Source organism: Antennarius striatus, chromosome 15 (genome assembly GCF_040054535.1).
Source record: "Antennarius striatus isolate MH-2024 chromosome 15, ASM4005453v1, whole genome shotgun sequence".
NCBI classification, from domain to species: domain Eukaryota; kingdom Metazoa; phylum Chordata; class Actinopteri; order Lophiiformes; family Antennariidae; genus Antennarius; species Antennarius striatus.
Window position 1 is genome coordinate 20,653,622 of NC_090790.1, and position 27,500 is coordinate 20,681,121.

At 57.3% G+C, this 27,500-nt stretch overlaps 2 protein-coding genes across 2 annotated transcripts in view; both read left to right on the plus strand.

Moving 5' to 3' along the window:
• The window catches only part of notch1a (notch receptor 1a), a 23,713-nt gene extending 5,974 nt beyond the window's left edge, over positions 1-17,739 (plus strand). The window contains exons 3-34 of the mRNA XM_068334697.1: positions 3,660-3,922; positions 4,008-4,346; positions 4,747-4,869; positions 4,953-5,186; positions 5,264-5,419; positions 5,495-5,680; positions 5,771-5,884; positions 6,730-6,843; positions 6,932-7,165; positions 7,241-7,351; positions 8,194-8,386; positions 8,459-8,604; positions 8,738-8,851; positions 9,417-9,536; positions 9,623-9,775; positions 9,850-10,078; positions 10,174-10,375; positions 10,457-10,610; positions 10,696-10,880; positions 11,896-12,028; positions 12,104-12,361; positions 12,443-12,555; positions 12,638-13,209; positions 13,286-13,726; positions 13,816-13,961; positions 14,047-14,257; positions 14,338-14,422; positions 14,493-14,655; positions 14,731-15,029; positions 15,111-15,258; positions 15,353-15,450; positions 15,611-17,739. Of these exons, the coding sequence (XP_068190798.1) occupies positions 3,660-3,922; positions 4,008-4,346; positions 4,747-4,869; positions 4,953-5,186; positions 5,264-5,419; positions 5,495-5,680; positions 5,771-5,884; positions 6,730-6,843; positions 6,932-7,165; positions 7,241-7,351; positions 8,194-8,386; positions 8,459-8,604; positions 8,738-8,851; positions 9,417-9,536; positions 9,623-9,775; positions 9,850-10,078; positions 10,174-10,375; positions 10,457-10,610; positions 10,696-10,880; positions 11,896-12,028; positions 12,104-12,361; positions 12,443-12,555; positions 12,638-13,209; positions 13,286-13,726; positions 13,816-13,961; positions 14,047-14,257; positions 14,338-14,422; positions 14,493-14,655; positions 14,731-15,029; positions 15,111-15,258; positions 15,353-15,450; positions 15,611-16,867 (7,294 nt within the window). The 3' untranslated portion in view covers positions 16,868-17,739. The remainder of the gene's footprint in view (positions 1-3,659; positions 3,923-4,007; positions 4,347-4,746; positions 4,870-4,952; positions 5,187-5,263; positions 5,420-5,494; positions 5,681-5,770; positions 5,885-6,729; positions 6,844-6,931; positions 7,166-7,240; positions 7,352-8,193; positions 8,387-8,458; positions 8,605-8,737; positions 8,852-9,416; positions 9,537-9,622; positions 9,776-9,849; positions 10,079-10,173; positions 10,376-10,456; positions 10,611-10,695; positions 10,881-11,895; positions 12,029-12,103; positions 12,362-12,442; positions 12,556-12,637; positions 13,210-13,285; positions 13,727-13,815; positions 13,962-14,046; positions 14,258-14,337; positions 14,423-14,492; positions 14,656-14,730; positions 15,030-15,110; positions 15,259-15,352; positions 15,451-15,610) is intronic.
• A 1,443-nt stretch (positions 17,740-19,182) lies between these two features.
• LOC137608064 (calmodulin-regulated spectrin-associated protein 1-B-like) overlaps positions 19,183-27,500 on the plus strand; it is a 12,368-nt gene continuing 4,050 nt past the window's right edge. Inside the window, exons 1-11 of the mRNA XM_068334082.1 lie at positions 19,183-19,460; positions 19,791-19,954; positions 21,166-21,428; positions 21,491-21,652; positions 21,727-21,795; positions 23,570-23,602; positions 24,567-24,708; positions 24,785-24,924; positions 25,044-25,140; positions 25,219-25,345; positions 25,454-27,458. Coding sequence (XP_068190183.1) covers positions 19,792-19,954; positions 21,166-21,428; positions 21,491-21,652; positions 21,727-21,795; positions 23,570-23,602; positions 24,567-24,708; positions 24,785-24,924; positions 25,044-25,140; positions 25,219-25,345; positions 25,454-27,458 — 3,201 coding nt within the window. The 5' untranslated portion in view covers positions 19,183-19,460; position 19,791. The remainder of the gene's footprint in view (positions 19,461-19,790; positions 19,955-21,165; positions 21,429-21,490; positions 21,653-21,726; positions 21,796-23,569; positions 23,603-24,566; positions 24,709-24,784; positions 24,925-25,043; positions 25,141-25,218; positions 25,346-25,453; positions 27,459-27,500) is intronic.

Below are 27,500 nucleotides of genomic sequence, written 5' to 3' on the forward strand. Positions count from 1 at the left end.
GGGGGGGTGTACTCTGTATATTTATGTGGGGGGGTGTCCTCTATATATTTATGTGGGGGGGTGGTCCTCTATATATTTATGTGGGGGGGTGTCCTCTGTATATTTATGTGGGGGGGTGTCCTCTGTATATTTATGTGGGGGGGTGTCCTCTATATATTTATGTGGGGGGGTGTCCTCTATATATTTATGTGGGGGGGGTGTACTCTGTATATTTATGTGGGGGGTGTCCTCTGTATATTTATGTGGGGGGGTGTCCTCTGTATATTTATGTGGGGGGGTGTCCTCTATATATTTATGTGGGGGGGTGTACTCTGTATATTTATGTGGGGGGGTGTCCTCTATATATTTATGTGGGGGGGTGTCCTCTATATATTTATGTGGGGGGGTGTACTCTATATATTTATGTGGGGGGGTGTCCTCTATATATTTATGTGGGGGGGTGTACTCTGTATATTTATGTGGGGGGGTGTCCTCTGTATATTTATGTGGGGGGGTGTCCTCTGTATATTTATGTGGGGGGGTGTACTCTGTATAATTATTTGGGGGGGTGTCCTCTATATACAGTATTTATGTGGGGGGGTGTACTCTGTATAATTATTTGGGGGGGTGTCCTCTATATATTTATGTGGGGGGGTGTACTCTGTATAATTATTTGGGGGGGTGTCCTCTATATATTTATGTGGGGGGGTGTCCTCTATATATTTATGTGGGGGGGTGTCCTCTATATTTATGTGGGGGGGTGTACTCTATATATTTATGTGGGGGGGCTGTACTCTGTATATTTATGTGGGGGGGCTGTACTCTATATATTTATGTGGGGGTGGGGTCGGTGGAGCTCAGCTTCAGTTCTGGGGAGTTTGAGGCTCCTGGGGCCCCTGGGTGAAGACGTCCAGCTCGCTGCTTGTCTGCTGGTCACCAGAAGGGGCATTAAAGTTTTTTTTGGGGGGGGGGTTCAGCTCTGTCCCACGTCCTGCTCTTCCTGTTTCCCATGGGGCCGTGGGGTCTGAGAACCCTCGGGGGCCACGGCGACGTGAGAGCCAAATTTAGTTTCAGCAGCAAGGGCATCGTGGGGGTCAAAGGTCGCCGCCCCCGACCCAGCTGACTGGTGACCCCCCCCTCCTTAGCTGAAATAGACCTGTTCAGAATAAACCTGGAGAACATGAACGTCCTGCGTGTCTCCAAGACCCCCCCCAAAAATAGACCCCAGACAGAAAATTGAGTGAAATTCTGGGGGGGGGTGTGATCGGACCCCGGTGACCTGGCACGGAGCTTCTCTGGGGGGGTAATTGATGTTAAAATGTCCCTTACGTGAAGGTTGTCTGGAGTGCCCCCCCCCCCCGATCCATGTGGGCTTAAGCCAATCAGGAAGGAGAAGAGCACCAGCGGGTCAAGTGTTCCTGCTGGGGGGGGTTCGGGTTTTTATTGGGGTTTAAGCCGTCGGGCCGCCACTCCTCTGGTCGGTCATTCCTGGGATGCCAGGGGCCCTCTGGTGGGCGGGGCTGCTGGGGGGGGGGCGTTACCCCCGTCCTGCTGTTTGTGTTTTAGTCTGAAGGCTTCAGGAGCTGAAACAGGAAAGAGAAACGGTTCACACAGGAAGTCTGCTGGCGTTAGTGTGGGGGGGGGGGGTCTGGAGATCCTCAGAGCTGAGGGGGGGCGTCGGAACGCAGAGATAAGAGGTGCTGAAGGGTCCCAGGCTGTCAGGGTGAGGCTCTCCTGGGGGGTCGTGGGAACCCGGGCCGGCTTCAGTCGACGGCGCGTCATGTGATCGTCAGGTGGCGGCGGTAACCGACGGTAACGGGAACGCCTCCAGGTGTCACTGATGAGCATCAGTACCGGAGCCCCGAGCTCCTGCTCCACCTGTGGGCGGGGCTCCTTGACCTAACAGGTGCTACTGCTCCACCTGTGGGCGGGGCTCCTGGACCTAACAGGTGCTACTGCTCCACCTGTGGGCGGGGCTCCTGGACCCAACAGGTGCTCCTGCTCCACCTGTGGGCGGGGCTCCTGGACCCAACAGGTGCTCCTGCTCCACCTGTGGGCGGGGCTCCTGGACCTAACAGGTGCTCCTGCTCCACCTGTGGGCGGGGCTCCTGGACCCAACAGGTGCTCCTGCTCCACCTGTGGGCGGGGCTCCTGGACCCAACAGGTGCTCCTGCTCCACCTGTGGGCGGGGCTCCTGGACCCAACAGGTGCTCCTGCTCCACCTGTGGGCGGGGCTCCTGGACCCAACAGGTGCTCCTGCTCCACCTGTGGGCGGGGCTCCTGGACCCAACAGGTGCTCCTGCTCCACCTGTGGGCGGGGCTCCTACGTGAAGAACAGAACCCCTGATGTTTACACAACTTTCTCCACAGCGGGGCTGGATCTGTCTCAGGATAAAGCCCCCCCCCCACACAAGAATGGCAGATGGCAGATCAGTCCCAGTGGGGATGGGGGGGGCAGAGAGGTCGTCCCACAGTCACAAAGTGTTTGAGGTCAGAGGTCAGGGAAGCATCTGCTCGGGCCTGAGGGGACATTGCGTCGCTGAGAGAGACCTGTTGCCGTGGTGGGGGCGGGGCTTAATGTTCGACCATCCGTTACAACACACACACACACACACACACACACACACACACACACACACACACACACACTGCTCACACTCGTTTGGCTCACACAGACACGACCATCAGGTGTGTTCTCAAGGTGAAGTCAAAGGGGAGGCAGGAAACTTCAAAGAACCCCCCCCCCCTTGGTGACGACCGTCTGGGCCCCCTGGGGGGGCTCAGGATGTCAAGACGCCCCCATTGGTCCCGCCTCGCTAAATCAACAGGGTAGCTTCCTCAGTCCTGTGTGACATCAGGGGACGCCGTAAAAAACAAACTGCTGTGAAAGTCAACCCCCCCCAGAGAAACAAGAAGATTCTGGGGGGGGGCTCGAGTCAGAAATGTAACAGAACATAAAGAACCATTAATGGTGAGTGATTCCATGTGCAGAATGGAGCTGTGTTTGAATCAGAGACAGGAGGAAAGACTGGGAATGAGGGGGGGGGGCAGGTGAGGAGAGGAATTAACAGCTTGGAGGGGTGGGGGGGGGGGGGGCAGAAGTTGCAACAGCTGACTTCACATGGGTCCTTTATGTCCCCAGAGGAGAGGTTAGCTTGTCAGCACCCCCATCTGACAAGGGGACGGGGGGAGGGGTCAGTGAGGGAGGGGGCGGAGTCCTGCACAACAGCTGCCTTCATTAACATGCGCACCTGCTCCCTGTGGAGCTCCACCAGATGCCCCCCCCCCACACCAACCCGGTTCAAACACAAACAGGCTCTGACAGGAAGTCACACGTCGTCGGCGGAGCCCCCCCCATCCTGCTTCAGCCATGTGACCGGAGCATCCATCCTGGTCTGGATGGGGGGGGGGGGCAGTGACCTGGGGGGGTGCTTAGGGCCTGAATGCAGTGCTTCATACAGGACATCCAGAGGCGGCTCGGCCCCCCCTTGATCTCCACACACATGCAGGAGGAGTGTGGACAGTGTGGGGGGGTGTTCTGGGGCTAATCCAGAGAGACGCACTGGAACAACACTCCGTCCCCGCCCTGCACTGGGGGGACACTTCTGAGCTAAAACTTTCCGACCCCCTCCACCCCCCATGCCCTAACCCTCCCAGTAACCAGCTTTGCGTCCCCCCAGGTGTCCCGGTGACTTCGTGGGCAGCCGGTGCCAGCACCCCAGCCCCTGCAGCCCCTCCCCCTGCAGGAACGGGGGGGAGTGCCGCGCCGTGTCCCACGGGAACACCTTTGACTTCCGCTGCAGTTGCCCCCTGGGGTTCAGCGACCGGCTCTGCCTCACCCCCACCAACCACGCCTGCATGAGCGCCCCCTGTCGCAACGGGGGCACCTGTGACCTCATCACCCTCAGCGTGTACAGCTGCCACTGCCCCCCGGGGTGGTCAGGTGTGTGTTACCTGTGTCCCATTCTTTATGTCGCTGTCCCGCCCCCGACCCCCCCCCCAATGACTGACTCTGTTCTGTTCACCAGGTAAAAGCTGCCAACTCCCCAACCCCTGTGCCTCCAACCCCTGTGCCAACGGGGGCCAGTGCTCGGCCTTCGACTCCACCTACGTCTGCACCTGCCCCCCCGCCTTCCACGGCCAAACCTGCAAGCAGGACGTGAACGAGTGCGCCCAGACCCCGCCCCCGTGCCTGAACGGCGGCGTGTGCGTGAACGAGGTGGGCTCGTACCACTGCCGCTGCCCCCCCGAGTTCACCGGACAGCACTGCCAGACCACCTACACGCCCTGCCACCCCTCCCCCTGCCACAACGGGGGCACCTGCGTCCAGAAGGGGGACGCCACCTTTGCCTGCAGCTGCCTGCCAGGTAAAGACGCCACCACAGGTGTGTCACCTGTCGCTGGTCGTACGTGAGCGGCGCACAGCAAGTTGTTTTTACGCAGACGACTGCGGCGTGTTTCGGGCTGTGTGTTAAAGTTTAACCCCCGCGGTGCGTCCGATGGGGGTGTCGGACGCTGAAGCAGCACCGACACCTGCAGCGCTGCGTGCTGATTGGTTAATCAGACGGTCCTGGTTGTAAAACGCCCACGCCAGCCTTTGATGTCTAAGGACAGGGCGCGTCGGGCTATCACCAGTGGGGCGTGGCGCCGATCGGCCACGAGGGCGCAGAGGGCTTATCTGTGGGCGCCGTGGGAGCGGGGGCAGATGATTAACTCCGGTGGAGTCGCTGATCTTTGTGTTTCACGCCGCGTCCTCCCTGTCGCCAGGCTTCACGGGTCAGCACTGCGAGCACAACATCGACGACTGTCCCGGTCACGCCTGCCAGAACGGAGGCGTGTGCGTGGACGGCGTGAACACCTACAACTGCCAGTGCCCGCCTCACTACACAGGTGAGCTGAATAGACGCGCGACTTGTTGCCTGATTTGAACGCAGCCCCAAACACCCCCCCCCTCTGCTCGTGACCTCCTCCAGGTCAGTACTGCACGGAGAACGTGGACGAGTGTGAGCTGATGCCCAACGCCTGCCAGAACGGGGGGACGTGCCACGACACCCACGGCAGCTACCACTGCGTCTGCGTCAACGGCTGGACGGGCGACGACTGCAGCGAGAACATCGACGACTGCGCCAGCGCGGCCTGTTACCATGGCGCCACCTGCCACGACCGCGTCGCCTCCTTCTTCTGCGAGTGTCCCCACGGGCGCACCGGTACGACCCCCTCCGGAGGCACTCGTGACCCGATGAGGCGACTCGAGGGTGACCCGCTGCTGTTTCCCTGTCCACAGGCTTGCTGTGCCACCTGGACGACGCCTGCATCAGCAACCCGTGTCAGAAGGGCTCCAACTGCGACACCAATCCGGTCAACGGGAAGGCCATCTGCACCTGCCCCCCCGGATACACCGGCTCAGCCTGCAACCTGGACATCGACGAGTGCTCCCTCGGTAGGTCCACCGGTTCTTTCCCTGGTAGGACGCACAGACGACCACCTGCGTGACCTCCTACTCTCACCGCTGCAGGCGCCAACCCCTGCGAACACGGCGGGCGCTGCCTCAACACCAAAGGCTCCTTCCAGTGCAAATGCCTCCAGGGGTACGAAGGGCCGCGCTGCGAGATGGACGTCAACGAGTGCATGTCCAACCCCTGCCACAACGACGCCACCTGCCTCGACCAGATAGGAGGCTTCCACTGCATCTGCATGCCAGGTGTGTCCCGGAGGGGGGTGGAGTCACGCTGGAGTGTCCTTAACGCCTCGGGGTAAAGACTTGGTCTGATGACGGTTTTCCTCCCCTCAGGGTACGAGGGCGTGTTCTGTCACATCAACACCGACGAGTGCTCCAGCCAACCCTGTCTGAACAACGGCAGGTGTGTCGACAAGATCAACGCCTTCCACTGCGACTGCCCCAGAGGTGAGGAGGGACGGATCAATGGGGCCGTGGGCTGGTGGCTGGTCGTGTGGTTGTCGATTGATTGATTAATTGTTTGAACTTTAAATGCCTTGGGGTTGAGTTCTTTTGGGGTTCTTTTGGGGTTCTTTTGGGGTTCTTTGGTCACACAATGGGAGCAGAGGGAGTCTCCAACAGAATGGATCATTTATTAGCTGTCAGCGAGTGGAACACTCCTTGTTAGCTTCACAGGCTAATCATTAACTTCCTCCTTCGTGTCTCTGAAGGGTTGATGGGTAACGGCGGATGGGTTCGCACACACATTAGCATATTTGGCGGGCTTGGGGTTGGTGTTGGGGGTGGGGACAGGATTACCGCTGCTAAGACCTTTGTGTTGTGGTTTGAAAGAAGGATTTCACTGCACATAGTCAGAGCCGAGGAGGAGGAGGAGGAGGAGGAGGAGGAAGGGCGGGGGCATGGAGGTGGACAGCCTGTGGTGAAGGGTTCACCAGAAACCCCAGTGTTCTGCCGACCCGCTTCAGATGTGAATGAGTATTTATGTTAGCCGCTTCTACGTGAAGCGGTACCACCAGAACACGCTTAGGACGTTCCACCAGAACACGCTTAGGACGTTCCACCAGAACACGCTTAGGACGTTCCACCAGAACACGCTAAGGACGTTCCACCAGAACACGCTAAGGACGTTCCACCAGAACACGCTTAGGACGTTCCACCAGAACACGCTCAGGACGTTCCACCAGAACACGCTTAGGACGTTCCACCAGAACACGCTTAGGACGTTCCACCAGAACACGCTTAGGACGTTCCACCAGAACACGCTCACGCTTCCGCCTTCCGTGTCGCTGCAGGGTTTTCTGGGAGTTTGTGTCAGGTGGACATTGACGAGTGCGCCAGTACCCCATGCAAGAACGGAGCCAAGTGCAGCGACGGTCCCAACAAGTACACCTGTGAATGTGCTGAAGGTGAGCTGCACACCTGCCGTCGTGTTTGTCTTAGACTGATTGGTTGATTGGTTAATGGATCGATCGATTGATCGGATCACCCCTCCAGGCTACACGGGGCAGCACTGCGAGCTGGACATCGACGAGTGCTCGTCGGACCCGTGCCACTACGGCACCTGTCAGGACGGGCTGGCGGCGTTCACCTGCCTGTGCCGCCCCGGCTTCACGGGCCGCCTGTGTGAGACCAACATCAACGAGTGTCTGAGCCAGCCCTGCAGGAACGGGGGCACCTGTCAGGACCGGGAGAACACCTACGTGTGCGCCTGCCCCAAAGGCACTGCAGGTGAGGCGTCTCAGCGCACGGAAGCCCCCCCGGCCCCACCCCCGTCCCCTCTGCTAACACGTCCCCCACCCTCAGGGTTCAACTGCGAGGTGAACCTGGACGACTGTCAGAACAAACCCTGCGACTACGGGAGGTGCATCGACAAGATCAACGGCTACGAGTGCGCCTGCGAGCCCGGCTACACAGGTGAGTGCTGGGCGGGGGCCACAGGTGCAGGGGGCGGGGCAAGCGGACAGGTGGCTGGCGGATCTGGTCTGGGGAGACAATGGTGTCGGGTTGCCTGTGTCGGGTTGGGAGCAGGGAAACAAACGCAGCCCCCCCAACATGATACGCACACAATGTACTAACTTTGTTTGCCGTGAAAAGGTGGTGACGCTGAGCCTGAGGGGGGGTGTAAGGCGATCCTTTGAGGGGGGGCAGCCGGTCTGTTGGTGAACCAGATCACTGAAACACCAGATTGAGTTTTCTCTGATTCACTTCAGCTTTAAACCCTTCTGCCCCAACAAGTGGGTCGGGGGGGCAGAGGGGGGGGGGGGCTCTGAGCACCCCCCCCCCCGCCTCCATCTTTTTGTGCTGACGGGTGTGTGGAGGGCCCGGCGGGACAGAAGACTATTGTAACCAAAGATCAGGCAGTTGGCCCCCCCACCCCCCTGATTGATGAAGACCAGCGGAGGGGGGGTAGGGGATGGGAGGGGGTTTAATTGTTGCTCGGCTGTGTGTGAAATGGGTCTGGCCTTCTGTCGCCGTAAACTAGCCGGGTGAGGGAGGGGCCGCAGCTGCCCCTCCCCCCTCAAACTCCTTCTGCCTATTCAGACCCGATCAATGGAGGAGAGCCAAAGGGGCCCCCGGGGGCCGCCAGGCTAAGCACACATTGGAGGAGCAGCTTTTGCCTTTTGAATGTTTAGCGTTAGCATTAGCTTAGCCTTTGTTCAACCCCCCCACAAAGAGTCACAACCACCACTGATCGATAACCGTTCAGATCGAGCGATCAGGTTGACCCTGACTTGCCCCCCCCCCCCGTCCTCCAGGAGCCATGTGCCACATCAACATTGACGAGTGCGCCCCCCAGCCCTGCCACAACGGGGGCACGTGTGTAGACGGCATCAACGGCTTCACCTGCCGCTGCCCCGAGGGCTACGACGACGCCACCTGCCTGTCGCAGGTGGACGAGTGCAGCAGCAACCCCTGCATCCACGGCCGCTGCCAGGACCTGGTCAACGGGTAAGACCCCCCCCACCCAACAGGACCCCCCCATCACAAACCACACCCGCTGATCGGCTGCCCCCCCCACAGCTACCGGTGCACCTGCGACTCCGGCTGGAGCGGCGACACCTGTGACGTGAACAACAACGAGTGCGAGTCCAACCCCTGCATGAACGGGGGGGTCTGCAGGGACATGACCAGCGGGTACCACTGCACCTGCAGGCTGGGCTTCACCGGTCAGTCCTGTGTGTGTGTGTGTGTGTGTGTGTGTGTGTGTGTGTGTGTGTGTGTGTGTGTGTGTGTGTGTGTGTGTGTGTGTTAGCCTGTAGCCCGTGGCTAACCCCGGCCTGTTGTCTAATCCCACCTCAGGGCCGAACTGCCAGACTAACATCAACGAGTGTGGCTCCAACCCCTGCCTCAACCAGGGCGCCTGCATGGACGGGGTCGCCGGGTACAAGTGCAACTGCCTGCTGCCCTACACCGGTAGGACACGCTTCACGCTAAGGGTTACATGTAACACACGTGTGTGTGCATGTGTGTGAATGTGGAGCCGATCCAGCGTTGCAGCAGGGCGTGTTGTTTCAGGACGCGTTAGCCGATAGCCGCTAACGGTGACGTCCTCATGGAAAGATCCACTCGTCTATCAGGAACAGCTGTGTGTGTGTGTGTGTGTGTGTGTGTGTGTGTGTGTGTGTGTGTGTGTGTGTGTGTGTGTGTGTGTGTGTGTGTGTGTGTGTGTGTGTGTGTGTGTGTGTGTGTGTGTGTGTGTGTGTGTGTGTGTGTGTGTGTGTGTGTGTGTGCGTGTGTGTGTTTTGGAACAACTTGCCACAGCAGCCCACATGAGGAGCCAGCAGTGCCCTCTTCCCACTTCCTGTTTCCTGTCTGCGAGCGCACAATAGCAGGAAACAGGAAGGCCCTTCCTGTTTGGCTAAGTCGTCATGGAAATGGATAAGAAAGTGGGATGTAAACGCACTCATGTGACTTTGGATGCTGTCTTTCCTGCGTGTGGGGGTCTGATTGGGTGTTGACGTCGTCTTGTTGCCCCCAGGTGAGAACTGTGAGACCCTCTTGGCGCCCTGCAGCCCCCGCCCCTGTAAGAACGGTGGAGTGTGTAAGGAGTCTGAAGACTACCAGAGCTTCTCCTGCATCTGCCCCGAGGGGTGGCAAGGTACCGCCCCGCCCCGCCCGTCAGCGCTGCTGTCCACGTGAACCTGCGTGTGCGGCGAGCTGACGACCTTCTCTGTCCCCCTGAAGGTCAAACGTGTGAGGTCGACATCAATGAGTGCGTGAAGAGCCCGTGTCGCAACGGCGCCGTGTGCCACAACACCATGGGGGGGTACGTCTGCAGGTGCCAGCCGGGCTACACTGGCCCCACGTGCGAGACGGACAGCGACGACTGTAAACCGAGTGAGTCCCCCCCCCCCCACCACCTAGCCTTCGACGCCATCGGAGGTTCTAACCCCCGCCCCGGTTCTCCTCAGATCCCTGCAGCAACGGCGGCCGTTGCCACGACGGCGTCAACAGCTTCACCTGCACCTGTCTGCCCGGCTTCCGCGGCGGCAGGTGTGAGCAGGACATCAACGAGTGTGAGAGCAACCCCTGTAGGAACGGCGCCAACTGCACCGACTGGGTCAACAGCTACACCTGCACCTGCCCCCCCGGCTTCGGGGGCATCAACTGTGAGATCAACACCGACGACTGCACCGACAGGTAGCTCACCCGGGCTTAGCCCCGCTTAGCCGATGGGCTGGCTTTGCCCATCGCCCCCCCGGTGTTCACGTTGGCATGTCCCTGTGCCTCCCCAGCTCCTGCTTCAACGGGGGCACCTGTGTGGACGGCATCAACGCCTTCACCTGCTCGTGTCTCGCCGGGTTCACCGGCAGCTACTGCCAGTACGACATCAACGAGTGCGACTCCAGGCCCTGCCTCAACGGGGGCACGTGTCTCGACAGCTACGGGACGTACAAGTGCACCTGTCCTCACGGGTACACGGGTGTCAACTGTCAGGTAGGATGACATCATCACCTGTTCAGGTGCAGGCGCCGAGGCGGGTCACGCAGCTTCTTAAGCGCTCCGTTTCCTGTGCAGAGTCTGGTGCGCTGGTGTGACTCGTCCCCCTGTAAGAACGGAGGCTCCTGCTGGCAGCAGGGGGCGTCCTACACCTGCCAGTGCCAGACTGGGTGGACTGGGCTGTACTGCGACATTCCCAGTGTGTCATGTGAGGTCGCAGCCAAACAACAAGGTAGGAGCCACACCATCAAAGTTGTTCAGAGTGAACAACACACATATAGGGTCAAACCGGTTGTGACCCGTCCCGTCTGACTCAGGTGTGGAGGTGGCTCACCTGTGCAGGAACTCAGGCCAGTGTCTGGACGCAGGAAGCACGCATTACTGCCGCTGCCAGGCCGGCTACACCGGCAGCTACTGCCAGGAGCAGGTGGACGAGTGCTCGCCTAACCCCTGTCAGAACGGAGCCGTCTGCACCGACTACCTGGGGGGGTACAGCTGTGAGGTGGGTGTCCCAAGGAATGAAGTCAAAGTCAGCTTTATTGTCAAGTGTACCATATATGCACGACATACAGCGGTAGACAGGCAGCACAACGGGCAGTACAAGAGGCAGTACAACAGGCAGTACAAGAGGAAGTACAACAGGCAGTACAAGAGGAAGTACAACAGGCAGTACAACAGGCAGTACAACAGGCAGTACAAGAGGAAGTACAACAGGCAGTACAACACAGGCAGTACAACACAGGCAGTACAACAGGCAGTACAACAGGCAGTACAACAAGCAGTACAACAAGCAGTAAGACAGGCAGTACAACACAGGCAGTACAACAGGCAGTACAACAGGCAGTACAACAGACGTTACAAGAGGCAGTACAACAGGCAGTACAACAAGCAGTAAGACAGGCAGTGCAACACAGGCAGTACAACACAGGCAGTACAACAGGCAGTACAACAGACGTTACAAGAGGCAGTACAACAGGCAGTACAACAGGCAGTACAACAAGCAGTAAGACAGGCAGTACAACAGGCAGTACAACACAAATTACCGTATTGGCCCGAATATAAGACGGTGTTTTTTGCATTGAAATAGACTGAAAAAGTGGGGGTCGTCTTACATTCGGGGTCTAAACATTATACCCATTCACAACGCTAGATGGCGCCAGATATCTTTAAATCGAATGCTGAACTACCTCCCCAGGCCAAAGCCAACCCCTGTCACGAAGAATAGAAATAAAAAATAGTGGTTAGAAAGACGAGATAACAGAAAAAAGTGGGTCTAAGATCAGGTTAATTTGGTGTTCAAAGAGTCTGTATTCAAACTTGAGTCTTGAAAACGAGGGGGGCGTCTTATAACCAGGGTCGTCTTGTATTCGGGCCAATACGGTATAAGACGAAGTCTGAACGACCTGATCTCTAACGTGTGCGTTAAACTCCTTCCTGTGGTGACTCACAAATTTCCCCCTGGGGGACAATGAAGGTTCATCTGGTCTGATCGTATTGATCCTTCCTCCCCCCACCAGTGTGTTCCTGGTTACCACGGGGTGAACTGCTCCAAAGAGATCAACGAGTGTCAGTCGCAGCCCTGTCAGAACAGAGGAACCTGCATCGACCTCATCAACACCTACAAGTGCTCCTGCCCCAGAGGAACCCAGGGTAGGTTCCCCCCGCCCCCGGGCCCCCGTTCAGCCGTGCGACTGGAGGCGTGTTCACACCTGTGCTTCCTGACAGGGGTCCACTGCGAGATCAACGTGGACGACTGCAACCCGTCCACCGACCCGCTGACCAACGAGCCCAAGTGCTTCAACAACGGGAAGTGTGTGGACCGCGTCGGAGGCTACCAGTGCGTGTGCCCGGCGGGCTACGTGGGCGAGCGCTGCGAGGGCGACGTCAACGAGTGCCTGTCTGACCCCTGTGACCCCAGAGGCTCCTACAACTGCGTCCAGCTCACCAACAGCTACCGCTGCGAATGCCGCACCGGATACACCGGTACTGCTGCGCTCCGAGCGCCGCGTGTTGCTACGGTAACGGTGAATGCACGCTGACGCCAGCTCGGCTTCTCTTGTCCAGGTCAGCGCTGCGACAAGGTGTTCGACGGCTGCAAAGGGCGCCCCTGCAGGAATGGAGGAACATGTGCGGTAGCCAGCAACACCCCTCACGGGTTCATCTGTAAATGCCCCCCTGTGAGTCCGGTTGCCCCGTCCGTCTCCATCGGAGGTACCTTTGGCTCACGTTAGTAACTCTTGTCCATTTGCCCCCCCACAGGGCTTCACCGGCTCCTCCTGTGAATACCACTCCCGCTCCTGTGGGAGTCTCAACTGCAGGAACGGAGGAACATGTGTGTCCGGCCATCTGGGCCCACGCTGCCTGTGCCCCCCAGCCTTCACAGGGCCCGAGTGCCAGACCCCCACAGACAGCCTGTGCGTCTCAAACCCCTGCTACAACGGGGGCACCTGCCAGATCACCCCAGACGTGCCGTTCTTCCAGTGCAACTGCCCCAGCAACTTCAACGGCCTGCTGTGCCACATCCTGGACTACTCCTTCGTGGGGGGCTTCGGCAGGGACATCACCCCGCCCCCGGAGGTGGAGGTGAGCTGCGAGATTCCTCAGTGCGACGAGTGGGCGGGGAACCACATCTGCGACTCGCTGTGCAACAACCACGCCTGTGGCTGGGACGGGGGAGACTGCTCGCTCAACTTCGACGACCCCTGGCAGAACTGCTCGGCGGCGCTGCAGTGCTGGCGCTACTTCAACGACGGCAAGTGTGACGGCCAGTGCAACAGCCCCGGGTGTCTCTACGACGGGTTTGACTGTCAGGGGCAAGAAGCGCAATGCAAGTAGGTCTAACGGAAACCTGAGTGTGTGTCGAGTGTGTGTGCTGGTAGAGTCCTAACCGTGTCGTCCTCTCTCCAGCCCGTTGTACGACCAGTACTGTAAAGACCACTACGCCGACGGTCACTGCGACCAGGGGTGCAACAACGCCGAGTGTGAATGGGATGGCCTGGACTGTGCCAACAACATGCCTGAGAAGCTGGCCGACGGACACCTGGTCCTGGTGGTCCACATCCCCCCGGAACAGCTGAAGAACCACTCCTCGGCGTTCCTCAGAGACCTCAGCAGCGTCCTCCACACCAACGTGGTGTTCCGCCGCGACGCCAAAGGAGAACCCATGATCTTCCCTTACTACGGGAACGAGCAGGACCTGGTGAAGCACAACGTGCTGAAGCGCTCCACAGACGGCTGGCCGGAGTGGGCCGCCATGCCGGCCAGCGTTCTGGGTCAGGTGAAGGAAAGGGTGTCGGCGATGGTCGGTTCCCGGAGGCGCCGCGAGTTGGATCCGGTGCAAGTCAAAGGGTGGGCACCGCGAGAACCTGGGTCCTTCTTGTTTCGGTTCAGATCCAGGTTCGTGGGGGTTCATGTGTTGCTTCTGCACATTCCTGCAGGTCTGTGGTGTACCTGGAGATCGACAACCGTCAGTGTTTCCAGCAGTCCACCGAGTGCTTCCAGAGCGCCACCGACGTCGCTGCGTTCCTCGGAGCTCTGGCCTCCAGCGGGAACCTCAACGTGCCTTACATCGAGGCCGTCACCAGTACGTCCCTCCAGTCTCTTCTCAATGGCAGGGAGCTCAAATGTGAGACGTTACCTAACAGGTGGTGACGCTCTGCTCTCTCTAGGCGTCAGACCTCCCCCCAGTCCGGAGCTCTACCCCATGTACGTGGTGTTCCTGGGCCTGGCTGCGTTGGGGTTCGTCTGCCTCGGCGTCCTGGTGTCCCGTAAGCGCCGGCGGGAACATGGCCAGCTCTGGTTCCCCGAGGGCTTCAAGGTGTCCGAGCCCAGCAAGAAGAAACGCAGGGAGCCCCTGGGGGAGGACTCGGTCGGACTCAAGTCAGTACAGGAACACGGAGGCCGTTGGATGCAGCCCAGTGGGGGGGTCACATGACTAATCTGACTCCGCCTCTCCACAGGCCGATGAAGAACTCTGACATCAATCTGATTGATGACAATCAGAACGAGTGGGACGACGAGGATCCGGAGTGCAGGCGGTTCCGGGTAAGGCCACAGGTTGGGGGTTTGTGGGGTTCACCTGAGCGAGTGACGCTAACACCTGGTTGGTTTCCAGCTGGAAGAGCAGGCCATGCTGGACCTGAGTGATCACACCGACCACAGGAAGTGGACCCAGCAGCACCTGGACGCGGCCGACCTGCGGATCGCCTCCATCGCTCCGACGCCCCCTCAAGGCGAGATCGAGAACGACTGCATGGACGTGAACGTCAGGGGACCAGGTGTGACGACAGAACGGTTTGAAGACCACCTGGGAGCCGTTGGCCGTCTGACTGACGCTCCTCTTTCCCCTACAGATGGTTTCACCCCCCTGATGATTGCGTCCTGCAGCGGTGGGGGGCTGGAGACGGGTAACAGCGAAGAAGAGGAGGACCCCTCAGCAGAGATCATCTCTGACTTCATCTACCAGGGCGCCAACCTCCACAACCAGACGGACCGCACGGGCGAGACCGCCCTCCACCTGGCCGCCCGCTACGCCCGCTCCGATGCCACCAAACGGCTGCTGGAGTCCAGCGCCGACGCCAACGTCCAGGACAACATGGGTCGCACGCCGCTCCACGCCGCCGTGGCTGCCGACGCGCAGGGCGTGTTCCAGGTGAATGTCTTCCACTGATGGAGGGGGGGTGGGGTCCAAAACGCCGCCGGCAGTCAAGTTAACGCGTCTGTGTTCTGTCAGATTCTCATCCGGAACCGCGCCACGGACCTGGACGCCCGTATGCACGACGGAACCACGCCCCTGATTCTGGCGGCCAGGTTGGCGGTCGATGGCATGGTGGAGGAGCTCATCAACTGCCACGCCGACGCCAACGCCACCGATGACTCCGGTACGAGTCGTCTGATCAAGCCGTCAGCTCCACTGCTCTAAAGGTCCCAGAATGTTCTGATCAGTGACACCCCCCCGTTTTGTTCTGCCTGCAGGTAAATCTGCCCTCCACTGGGCGGCGGCGGTGAACAACGTGGAGGCGGCGGCGGTGCTGCTGAAAAACGGTGCCAACAAAGACATGCAGGACAACAAGGTGTGTGTCTGGGTCGGGTTGGGTCAGGGTTGGGGTCAGGGTTGGGGTCAGGGTTGGGGTCAGGGTCGGGGTGTTCCTGCGCCGTGAGTGTTGAAGGTGTTTCAAGTCTTCGGCGCTCCTTCTAGAGGGTAAAAGTGAAACCTTTCTGTTTGCCCCTCAGGAGGAGACGCCGCTCTTCCTGGCGGCGCGTGAAGGCAGCTATGAGACGGCCAAGGTTCTCCTGGAGAACTTCGCCAACCGCGAGGTGACCGACCACCTGGACCAGCTGCCCAGAGACATCGCCCTGGAGCGCATGCACCACGACATCGTGCGGCTCCTGGATGAGCTCAACGTGGTGAGGAGTCCCGGGCCCCACGCCGCCCCCCTCAACACCTCCAGCCTCTCCCCCCCGCTGTCCTCCCCCAGTGACTATCTCAGCAACCTGAAGCCGACCCTGTCCGTCAAGAAGGTTCGCAAACCCAGCTCTGCTGGCAAAGGGGGCAAAGATGGGGGCAAAGACAGGATGAAGAAGAAGAAGTCCCTGGATGGGAAGGGGAACCTGCTGGACTCGCTGGCCGTCCTGTCCCCCGTGGACTCGCTGGAGTCCCCTCACGGCTACCTGTCGGACGTGGCCTCCCCTCCCATAACGTCGCCCTTCCAGCAGTCCCCCCCCATGTCTCTGAATCACCTCCAAGGCAGTGGAGACCACCTGGGGCAGATGAGCATGGGGAAGGACCTGGGCTGCATGTCTTTTGACCCCAACCCACCCCGTCTGTCCCACCTGCCGGTGTCCAGCCCCAGCGGTCAGGGCACCACATCCATCGGGGGCAGCAGAGGGGGCCAGTGTGACTGGGTGGCCAGGATGCACCCGGGGGTGGGTCAGCAGGGTGGCTTCAGCCAGGCCCCGCCCATGTCCCACAACATGATGGGGGCGTTGCACGGCGTCAGCGCGGCCACGCTGTCTCAGATCATGGGCTACCAGAACCTGCAGACCAGCCGCTTGGGCTCGTCGGCACACCTGATGCAGCCGGCCCCCCCGCGGCAGCTCCAGCACCAGAACTCGAGCTCCAGCGCCGCCGGGCCCCCCCTGAACCACAGCTTCCCAAACGTGGAGATGAACGGCTCCGACATGCAGCAGAACCCCGGGTCGGGCCTCCCCATGCCCGTCCACACCGTGATGCCCCAGGAGACGCAGATCCTCGGCAACCAGTTCCTCACCCCTCCCTCCCAGCACAGCTATTCTGGACCCATGGACAATACCCCCAGCCACCAGCTCCAGGTGCCCGACCATCCGTTTCTGACGCCCTCCCCCGGCTCCCCCGACCAGTGGTCCAGCTCCTCCCCCCATTCTAACCTTTCTGACTGGTCGGAGGGCATTTCAAGCCCCCCCACGAGTATGCATTCGCAGATGAATCTGATCCCAGACCAGTTTAAGTAGAAATCTGTGAAACAGACGGAAAGAGAACGACAGCCTGTCTCCAGACGGAACAAAGTGCTTTTATTATAAGTTTTATACTAACGTCAGGAACCGTTTTAGTCACTTTGTATTTATTTATGTCTTTTTATTGACCTGAGATATAAAGAAGAGGCTTTTATATTTATGCTTTTTTAATTTGTATTTTTTGTTGTTATATATGGGACTACTAGAAACTGTAAAGGGAGTTCATATCAGAACGAGACTCCTGTCTGTCTACACTGGCTATTTATTTGTGTTGCTTTATTCACTGGATTTATTTCAATCTTTCGATGCCTTCATTAATTTTATTTTTTTGGGATTCATATTTGTCATGTTTGTACATATTTTTTCAACGTTATAATTTTAAGTGTTCAGTATTAATTAATTGTATTTTAAGGAGACAGACAGGTGTTGTCACTGAACTGATTTTACTGAGTCTTATCACTGAGTCTGGAGATGATGATCTCTGTTGCTTTATTTCACACACTATTCTCAGATGGTGGTTGTGGTTGCCATGTCTGACCAGTTCTGTGTTAAATAGCTCACATGTTACATTTGGCAGTTTAAATGGTGCCAGTTTGGTTTTGTTTTTCCTGAGAAAAGCAACGTATTTTGTGAGATTTCTAGAAATCTTCAACGTGGAGAACATTGTGAAAGAAACGGGGACCTTTGTGTGTTTGACATCTCCTGCACTTTGTAACGGAGTGTGGGTCAAGGTGTTTAAATGTCATGTTTTATAAACTAATTCAGAGGTGAAGACGTGTTTTCAGAAGAGATGTCATTCAAAATCAATGTAAGTGCAAAGTTGTAGTTTGCAAAGAAGTATTTCCTGATTAAAATGTTCTGTAAAAACATTTTATTGTCTTGATTCAATAAAAGCTGCTGTCGAGCGTCCTGATTTCTACGTAATGTTCCTTCATAATGACAGCATTAATATCAGAACTCCACTAATGTGTGACTGGCGCCACCTGGCGGAAGCTATTGCCCCGTGCCGGTCCCCTGACATACAACAATTTATTTTAGCACACTGCCCTCTGCCGGTGAAGGAAAGTACTGCAGCTCATTCAGACCCACACTGCCCTCTACTGGTGAAGTAAAGTACTGCAGCGCAGTCAGACCGATTCAGACCCACACCGCCCTCTGTAGGTGAACGAAAGTACTGCAGCCTATTGAGACCCACACTGCCATCTGCTGGTAAATGAAAGTACTGCAGCTCATTCAGACCCACACTGCCCTCTATCGGTGAAAGAAAGTACTGCAGAACAGTCAGACCGCCCCCCGCAGGTGCAGGAAGGTACTGCAGCCGATCTGTACATTCAGACCCACACTGCCCTCTGCAGGTGAAGGAAAGTATTGCAGTTCATTCAGACCGACACTGCCCTCTACTGGTGAACGAAAGTACTTGGAGCCCAGTCAGAACCACACCGCCCTCTATCGGTGATGTAAAGTACTGCAGCACAGTCAGACCGCCCCCTGCAGGTGCAGGACGGTACTGATAGATAGATAGATAGATAGATACTTTATTAATCCCGGAGGAAATTGCATATATCCACTGCTCAGGCATTACTTAACAAATAATACTGGATAAACACCAGGAGAAAAGGAAACACTGACATCACAGGACATACCACAAGACATACATTACACTAACAGACAGACACATGCAGCACTAACAGGACTTATATACTAAACTATAACTAAAAATATAAACGGTATAAAATTTAAAAATATTACAGTATTAAAATATAAACAGTATAAAATAAAATCTAAACAGTATAAAATTGAATTAAAATATAAAAACAGTATAAAAAATAAATTTTATATATATATATTATACAACAGTATAAAATTAAATTTAAATTAAATTAAATCCAAATTCAACCCCGTGCTGACCTCGCCACCTCCCCCCTGCTCCTCCTGAGAGAGTCATTGTACCCCCTGATGGCACGGGGCACGAAGGAGGACCTCAGCCTCTCTGTGGAGGCGCTGTGTGACAGCAGTCTGCCGCTGAAGGTGCTTCTCTGCTGGGAGAACGTGGTGTGTAGGGGGGTGCCTGGTGTTGTTCATGATGGCCTTAATTTTAGACATGGTCCTGCTCTCCAGAAGCGTCTCCACAGAGTCCAGGCTCAGCCCGACCACTGAGCCCGCTCTGCGGATGAGTCTGTTCAGACTGCAGCCGATCTGTACATTCAGACCCACACCGCCCTCTGCAGGTGAAGGAAAGTACTGCAGCCGACCGGTACCTACAGCTCTTCAGCGCCCCCAGCAGGAGGAGGGGAGTCTGCCTGACAGCAGACATCGTCCCCACAGACACTAGCGGACCCGGCAGCAGCAGCACCGGTACCGGTACCGGTAGAGGCGGAGACAGCCTCGGTGGGACGCGGACAGCCTCGGACTCGGTTCCTCCCTGGAGACACCCCCGGTGTCACCGGGCGGCTGCCGGTCTGATTGGATTACCGTCCATCAGCAGGTGATCCGGAGGCCGGTGCGCGGCTCAGGGAGGAGCCCTCCCGGTTCACCGGCAGATGACCGGGACCGGGACGCTGTGACCGGGGGACCCGATGCGCGTTTAGAGGCGAGTCTCACTTCCGGTCATCGGTCCGAACGGTGCAGCTAGGTAGCATAGCTCAGTTAGCACAGCTAACCAGCTAGTTACCGGCAGGTTACCGACGACCGGAGCATCCGGTGAGAGCTGAGATGCTAACGGTCGGTTGAACGGAGGCTTTATTGAAGCTCCTTAACGGGACAACCGGAAGACGTCACGTGTTATTAATAAGGTGATCAAGTAACCGTCAGAGGGGGGTGAAGGGGTGATTACGTCATCACTGCCCACGAGCCTGAGCCGGGATTGTTGTTCTTCAGTCGATGACGTAACGACCCCCGTTGCCGTGTCCCTCCCGTGCAGGATGGACGTGGGTGCGGGTCCCGACGGGGCCGGAACCAGGAGGACGGCGGACGGAGGTGGGCGGGGCCTAGAGGCGTGGCTCGTGCAACCGGAGCTCTACGACCCGGCGCGAGCCAAAATAGAAGCCAACCTCCGGTGGCTGTTCGCCACAGCGTACGGGACAGGTGAGGGGGGGTGGGGTGGGACCAGCACATCACCATCACCATCATCATCATCACCATCATCACCATCACCATCATCATCACTATCACCATCATCATCATCACCATCACTATCATCATCATCATCATCACTATCACCATCATCACCATCATCACCATCATCATCATCATCATCATCACTATCACCATCATCACCATCATCACCATCACCATCACCATCATCATCATCATCATCACCATCATCATCACCACCATCACCATCACCATCATCACTATCACCATCATCATCATCACCATCATCACCATCACCATCATCACCATCATCATCACCATCATCATCATCACTATCACCATCATCATCATCACCATCACCATCATCATCATCACTATCACCATCACCATCACCATCATCACCATCATCACCATCATCATCATCACCAGTCTAATCCTCCATGTATTGATCCACAATGAATCAGCTGTGTGTCTCTTCCAGTCCACTTCCTGTGTGTGTGTGTGTGTGTGTGTGTGTGTGTGTGTGTGTGTGTGTTTTCCTCTAATGCATCTCAGAGGTGATGTTCTGATTCATGTGTTCCTCCTTCAGCTGATGACCTCTGACCTCAGTCCTAATCAGTTTGTTTACTTGTGTTAAACACAAACATGTTTGTGTCGGAGTGAAAGGTCACCCCCCCCCCCCGCCACAGGGACTGGCTCCACTCCACTGTTCATGAGGCTTTAATCTGGATTAGCTGCTTTACAGTTTGTAAAAATAGTGTCAACCTGAAAACACCAGGCTGGGGACGCCTCCCCGGCTTAACCCCGCCTCCCCGTCTTAAGCCCCGCCTCCCCATCCAGCCAGGTATTAGACCGTCTAATACCTTAAAGTGTGTGGGGGCCAGTCTGGAGCTGCGTGTGACAGACGTCCTCCTGGTGACCCTGACCCCCCTGTGTATGACCTCCTGGTGACCCTGACCCCCCTGTGTGTGACCTCCTGGTGACCCTGACCCCTGTGTGTGACCTCCTGGTGACCCTGACCCCCCTGTGTGTGACCTCCTGGTGACCCTGACCCCCCTGTGTGTGACCTCCTGGTGACCCTGACCCCTGTGTGTGACCTCCTGGTGACCCTGACCCCCCTATGTGTGACCTCCTGGTGACCCTGACCCCCCTGTGTGTGACTTCCTGGTGACCCTGACCCCCCTGTGTGTGACCTCCTGCAGACGGCGTCCCGGCGGACCTGCGGGACCCCTTCTACCTGGACCAGTATAAGCAGGAGCACATCAAGCCCCCCATCACCCGCCTGCTGCTGTCGGGGGAGCCCTACTGCCGGGCATGCGGCCCCCTCCTGGATGCTGAGCTGACCCTGCCCCCCCAGACGCACCAGGCCGTCCTCCAGACCCTGTCCAGGAGAGGGGTCCACATCCTGCAGGCCCACGGCGCCCCCGTGTCCCACCTGGACCTCAGGGCTGCCCCCATCAGGATGGTGAGCCCCCGGTGAACATCTGTGGTGTCCACGTGAAGCGTCTGACCTTTAACCTCCCCCAGAGTGCCCACATCCCCCTGATGGATGCCCTGATGGCGGCCCACGCCCTGGAGATGGTCAGTGTGGAGCAGCTGATGTCCAGCGTCAGGAGGTTCTCCCCCTGCAGCGCCCCCCAGGAGCCGCCTGCAGGCCTGGAGGAGGCCCTGATGCTCTGGATCAACGAGGTGGGGGTGGGCCTGACGCCCGTGTCCACCTGTCTGAGGTCACCTGGTCACCTGCAGCGTCTTTGTCTCCACAGGTGAACATGAAGGTGAAGGAGGTCACGGAGAAACAGCAGCGCCTGCTGGAGTCACCGGGTCACCAGCAGGTAGCGCCAGAGCCCCCCCAGCTTCTGTTAGCCAGCAGCTTCTGTTAGCCAGCAGCTTCTGTTAGCCAGCAGCTTCCTGTTAGCCAGCAGCTTCTGTTAGCCAGCAGCTTCCTGTTAGCCAGCAGCTTCTGTTAGCCAGCAGCTTCTGTTAGCCAGCAGCTTCTGTTAGCCAGCAGCTTCTGTTAGCCAGCAGCTTCTGTTAGCCAGCAGCTTCTGTTAGCCAGCAGCTTCCTGTTAGCCAGCAGCTTCCTGTTAGCCAGCAGCTTCTGTTAGCCAGCAGCTTCTGTTAGCCAGCAGCTTCCTGTTAGCCAGCAGCTTCTGTTAGCCAGCAGCTTCCTGTTAGCCAGCAGCTTCTGTTAGCCAGCAGCTTCTGTTAGCCAGCAGCTTCCTGTTAGCCAGCAGCCCGCCTCCAGTCACGCCTCTGGTTGCACAGGTAATCCTCAACATACAAACACAACTGAGGGGTTGTTCGTAAATCGTCCTTTATTACATGTTAATCTCTAATCTCCATCTGAGGTCATTTAAATGTCATTACTACTGTAATTACTAAAGTAATGTCATTACTACTGTAACTACTAAAGTAATGTCATTACTACTGTAATTACTAAAGTAATGTCATTACTACTGTAATTACTAAAGTAATGTCATTACTACTGTAAATACTAAAGTAATGTCATTACTACTGTAATTACTAAAGTAATGTCATTACTACTGTAATTACTAAAGTAATGTCATTACTACTGTAATTACTAAAGTAATGTCATTACTACTGTAATTACTAAAGTAATGTCATTACTACTGTAACTACTAAAGTAATGTCATTACTACTGTAATTACTAAAGTAATGTCATTACTACTGTAATTACTAAAGTAATGTCATTACTACTGTAATTACTAAAGTAATGTCATTACTACTGTAATTACTAAAGTAATGTCATTACTACTGTAATTACTAAAGTAATGTCATTACTACTGTAATTACTAAAGTAATGTCATTACTACTGTAATTACTAAAGTAATGTCATTACTACTGTAATTACTAAAGTAATGTCATTACTACTGTAATTACTAAAGTAATGTCATTACTACTGTTTGTAAGTCAGGTGTTTGTACGTTGAGGACCACCTGTATTTAGTTTTTTTAGCAGGAAGCGCCGGTTACAGACTGAGTTAGCAGCTGCTTATCTTTGTTTGGATTACTTGATAATCACCTTAGAAACACGACGCCCTAACCCTTAACCCTAACCCTAACCCTAACCCTTAACCCTTAACCCTTAACCCTTAACCCTAACCCTTAACCCTGAACCCTAACCCTTACCTTAACCTTAACCCTAACCCTTAACCCTAACCCTTAACCCTTAACCCTAACCCTTAACCCTAACCCTAACCCTAACCCCTAACCTTAACCCTTAACCCTTAACCCTAACCCTTAACCCTAACCCTAACCCTAACCCTTAACCCTAACCCTTACCTTAACCTTAACCCTAACCCTTAACCCTTAACCCTAACCCTAACTTTTCAGGGACGTAGTTTATTGTAGCTGATTCTTTTTCATGGGTGTGACCTGAAGTGAACCCTGTGATCGCTGTCCTCCCTCCCCCCTGTTCCCTCTTTCACACCTTCTCGACTCTCGTATCCTCACCCTTTCCTGTCATCTGTAAGAGCAGCTCTGTCTCCATGGTAACAGGATAATCTGATGTCACTCACATGACCCTCTGCTTGTCTGCTCCTCCTCCCTGTCCCACAATCCCTCATTCCTGCCTCCGGGGTCCTAGTCTCCCTCCAAGTGGTACTGGAAGCTTGTCCCTGTAAGTGGAACGACGTGTGTGTGTGTGTGTGTGTGTGTGTGTGTGTGTGTGTGTGTGTGTGTGTGTGTGTGTGTGTGTGTCTGTGTGTGTGTGTGTGTGTGTGTGTGTGTGTGTGTGTGTGTGTCTGTGTGTGTGTGTGTGTGTGTCTGTGTGTGTGTGTGTGTGTGTCTGTGTGTGTGTGTGTCTGTGTGTGTGTGTGTGTCTGTGTGTGTGTGTGTGTCTGTGTGTGTGTGTGTGTGTGTGTCAGGGGCCTCTACACATATTGTATACATGCAAGTTCAATAATATACATACAGTGTGTAGCGAGAGTGGAAACATAGTTTATCATACATACACTGTACTGATACTACACTGTATAGTGTAAATACTGCATAGTGTAGTATCAGTACAGTGTATTAAAACACGTCCAATCACGTCTCACCGTCTTCCACCCCCACCACCCCCCAGCCCGATGTGTTCATGTTCCAACACTGACCTTTGACCTTCACTGCTTCCTTCCTGTTCTCATTACTAACCTGCTGGTAACTAGTGACCGTCAGACACAGGTGTGTGAACCTGAACCTACGAGGCCCCGCCTCCTGGCTTCCCTGTAGGTCACATAGGGAGGAGCCTGATAGGTGGACCTTCTTGTTGGGGTCTCTGTTTGAACATGGACCTTCTTGTTGGGGTCTCTGTTTGAACATGGACCTTCTTGTTGGGGTCTCTGTTTGAACGTGGACCTTCTTGTTAGGGTCTCTGATCATGGACCTTCTTGTTGGGGTCTCTGTTTGAACGTGGACCTTCTTGTTGGGGTCTCTGTTTGAACGTGGACCTTCTTGTTGGGGTCTCTGAACGTGGACCTTCTTGTTGGGGTCTCTGTTTGAACGTGGACCTTCTTGTTGGGGTCTCTGATCATGAACCTTCTCATTGGGGTCTCCTCACACCATGGACTCTGTGTTAACTTGGGCCGTCTCCTGCCGTGCAGGTACGCCATCGCGGGGGTCACCTGTCAGGTCACACGCCGCTGCACTTCCCCCGGGTCGACCACCTGCTGGAGGACGTGTGTAACGCCACGGCACTGCTGGTGCTGGTCCACTTCTACTGCCCAGAGCTCATCAGACTGGAAGGTAGGGAGGTTCTGCCATGGTACCGCTGGTTCCTGTCCAGTTCTGCTGACCCGTCGTCTTCTTCTGTGGTGTCCAGACGTCTGCCTGAAGCAGCTTCCCTCGGTGGCCGACAGCCTCTCCAACATCCAGCTGCTGCAGGACTTCTGTGACGAGTTCCTGAACAGGAGCTTCCACCTGCAGCCTGAAGACCTGCTGTACTCGCCGCCAGTCCTGAAGGTACTGATTTAAGGTCTGAGGTCTTCATGGTCTACCGTAGACCATGAAGGTACCCCCACAGGCCTGTTTGTGGGTGCAGGAGCTGCAGGAAGGTGCTCACGTCTCGTTGCTCCTCACAGAACAACGTGCTGGTCTTCATCGCCGAGCTCTTCTGGTGCTTTGAAGGCGTGAGGCCGGCGTTCGTGCAGCCCAGAGCCCTGAAGGACGTCAGAGACGGTACTGCTGAGGTCACTTCCTGTAGGTTAGCGGTTCCTGCTAGCTGCCTGCTAACGTCTCCGCCTCCTGTCCTGGCAGTGAGGCTGCTGCTGCAGCCAAAGGCGTCCCGGCCCCGCCCCCCCGTCTCCAACGGCACCAAATCCCGTCTCCTGACGTCGTCCAACTCCACGGACGTCCTGAAGACGCCACCAAGCCCCGACCTCAGGTTTGACCTACCCCAACATCCCACAATGCATCATTGCAGTGCTTCCTGTTACCCCACACATCTCCTGTCACATGTGGACCTCACTGATCACATGACCTGTCCCTGCAGCGCCCCCCTGAGGCAGGTGGCGTCCCAGCCGGTGCCCTATGCCCTGCACGGCCCCCCTGCCTCCGAGTCAGACCTGAGTCGCTCCATCAGCAGGGACAGCCTGGCCCCCAACGCCATGATGTGGGCAGTGGGGTCGGGCCCCCAGGGGCCTCGGCGCCGACCGAGTCACCTGCACATCCAGGATGAGGAGGAGGAGCCGGGGGCCGTCATCCACTTGCCCTTCGCTCGGCGGGGCGGGGGGGACGTGGAGCAGGACGAGCTGGAGATCCAGAGCCCCCCCCCCGTTGTGGCCCCTGGCCCGGCAGACGGCTTCTACCTGGAGCCCCTGATGCCCGCCGTCCCAAAGACCCCCAAAGAGAAGACCATCAGCCTGAGCAAGCAGGAGGAGAGCGGGGAGGGGCGCCGCGGGGTGGGGGGGGGTGCTCGGACGTTGTCCATCGGTAGGAGGAAGAGTCTTGTGGCCGACGCCCACGCCAGTACGGTCACGCCCACCCCCGAGATCCAATCGGGCTTTGGATCCCTCAGACCCCCCACGGAAGGCTGGAAGCCCCCCCAGGGCTTCTTCCTTCACTTGTCCCGAGAGCCGACCTGCCAGGACGCTCTACCCCCCGCCCCCGACGCCGGGCAGAACTCGGACTCCGACATCGCTGACCTGGAGGAAGACGAGGAGGGGGGGGGGCTACCGCCGGTGGAGAAGAGGGGGTGGGAGTTCGGCGAGGGGGAGGGCGAGTCGGCCAAACTGAGGGACGACTGTAAGGTGAGCGAGCGCCACGATAAGGAGGACGGCGGGTGCTCCAGCCCCGCCCTCAGCCCCGCCCCCAGCTCCGCCTCCTGGCCCAGCAGCGGCTCCGGCGTGAGGATGACCAGCTTCGCCGAGAGGAAGCTGCTGAAGCTGGGCCTCCGGGACGGCTTCTCCAGCAGCAGCAGCTCCCAGAAGACCACGCCCGACAGCGACGGCGCCCCCGTGTGGCCGTTGGGTAAGACCGCGGCGGCGGGCCCCCCCGCGGCGCCCTCGGAGCAGCTGCAGCTCCACCTGCTGCTGGAGGAGCAGCGGCGCGCCATCGAGCACCAGAAGAAGAAGATGGAGACGCTGTCGGCGCGCCAGCGGCTCCGGCTGGGGAGGGCTGCCTTCCTGAACGTAGTGAAGAAGGGGGGGGGGCGGAGCGACACGCTCCCCCTGCCCCCGAAACACTCCGCCTCCACGGATCTGGCCAATAGCGGCCGGGTGAAGACCCCGCCCTGCAAGGACGACTCGTGCCTCGATGTTCTGAAGGGCCAGGTGAGGGCGGGGCCACCAGAGGGAGGGGCGGCAAGGAGAGAGACCGGGGCGTCCCTCAGGGAGGGGCGGGGCCCCCACTCCATCGACCTCCTGAGCGCGGCCCTCAGCTCCATCCAGCAGCAGATGACGCAGCTCACGCTGCAGCAGGACCTGCTGATGAGGCAGGTGGCCCCGCCCCCAGCAACGCAGGCCCCGCCCCCGGCAACGCAGGCCCCGCCCCCTGCAACACAGCCGACGCACGCAACGCAGACCATGCCCTCCAAAACGCAGCCCACGGCCCCCACCGCTGACTCCAAATCCTTCGCAGTTCACTTCGTGGACATCGGGGGCAGAAGCGCCACCCCCGCCCGCCGCCCCCCAAAGCTGAGCTCCGCCCATCGCAGCAGAGCCAAACAGGGCGACGGCGAGACGCTGTCCAGAGTGCTGGGGCCCCCGTCGCCGAGGGAACCGTCTGGCGAGGGGGGCGAGTGGCGAGACACCCAACAGGAAGTCCTCGCTGTGCCTCAGGATCCGCAGGTCGTCTGCGGCGCCGCAGTGCCACCATCTGGAGAAGAAGAGAACAACGACGTCACACAGCAGGAGGTCACGGGCGGCAGCGAGGGCACCAGGGTCAAAGGTCAGCTGATTGAGGTGGACCTATCAGAGCTCAGGGATCCGTTGGGGGACGGCGTGCAGGAGGAGGCCGGCGGCAGCGAGCAGAGCAGCGTGTTGGGCTTCTTCTTCAGGGTAAAGGTCACGGGCGTGAACGCCGCCTCAGCGACGACCTCC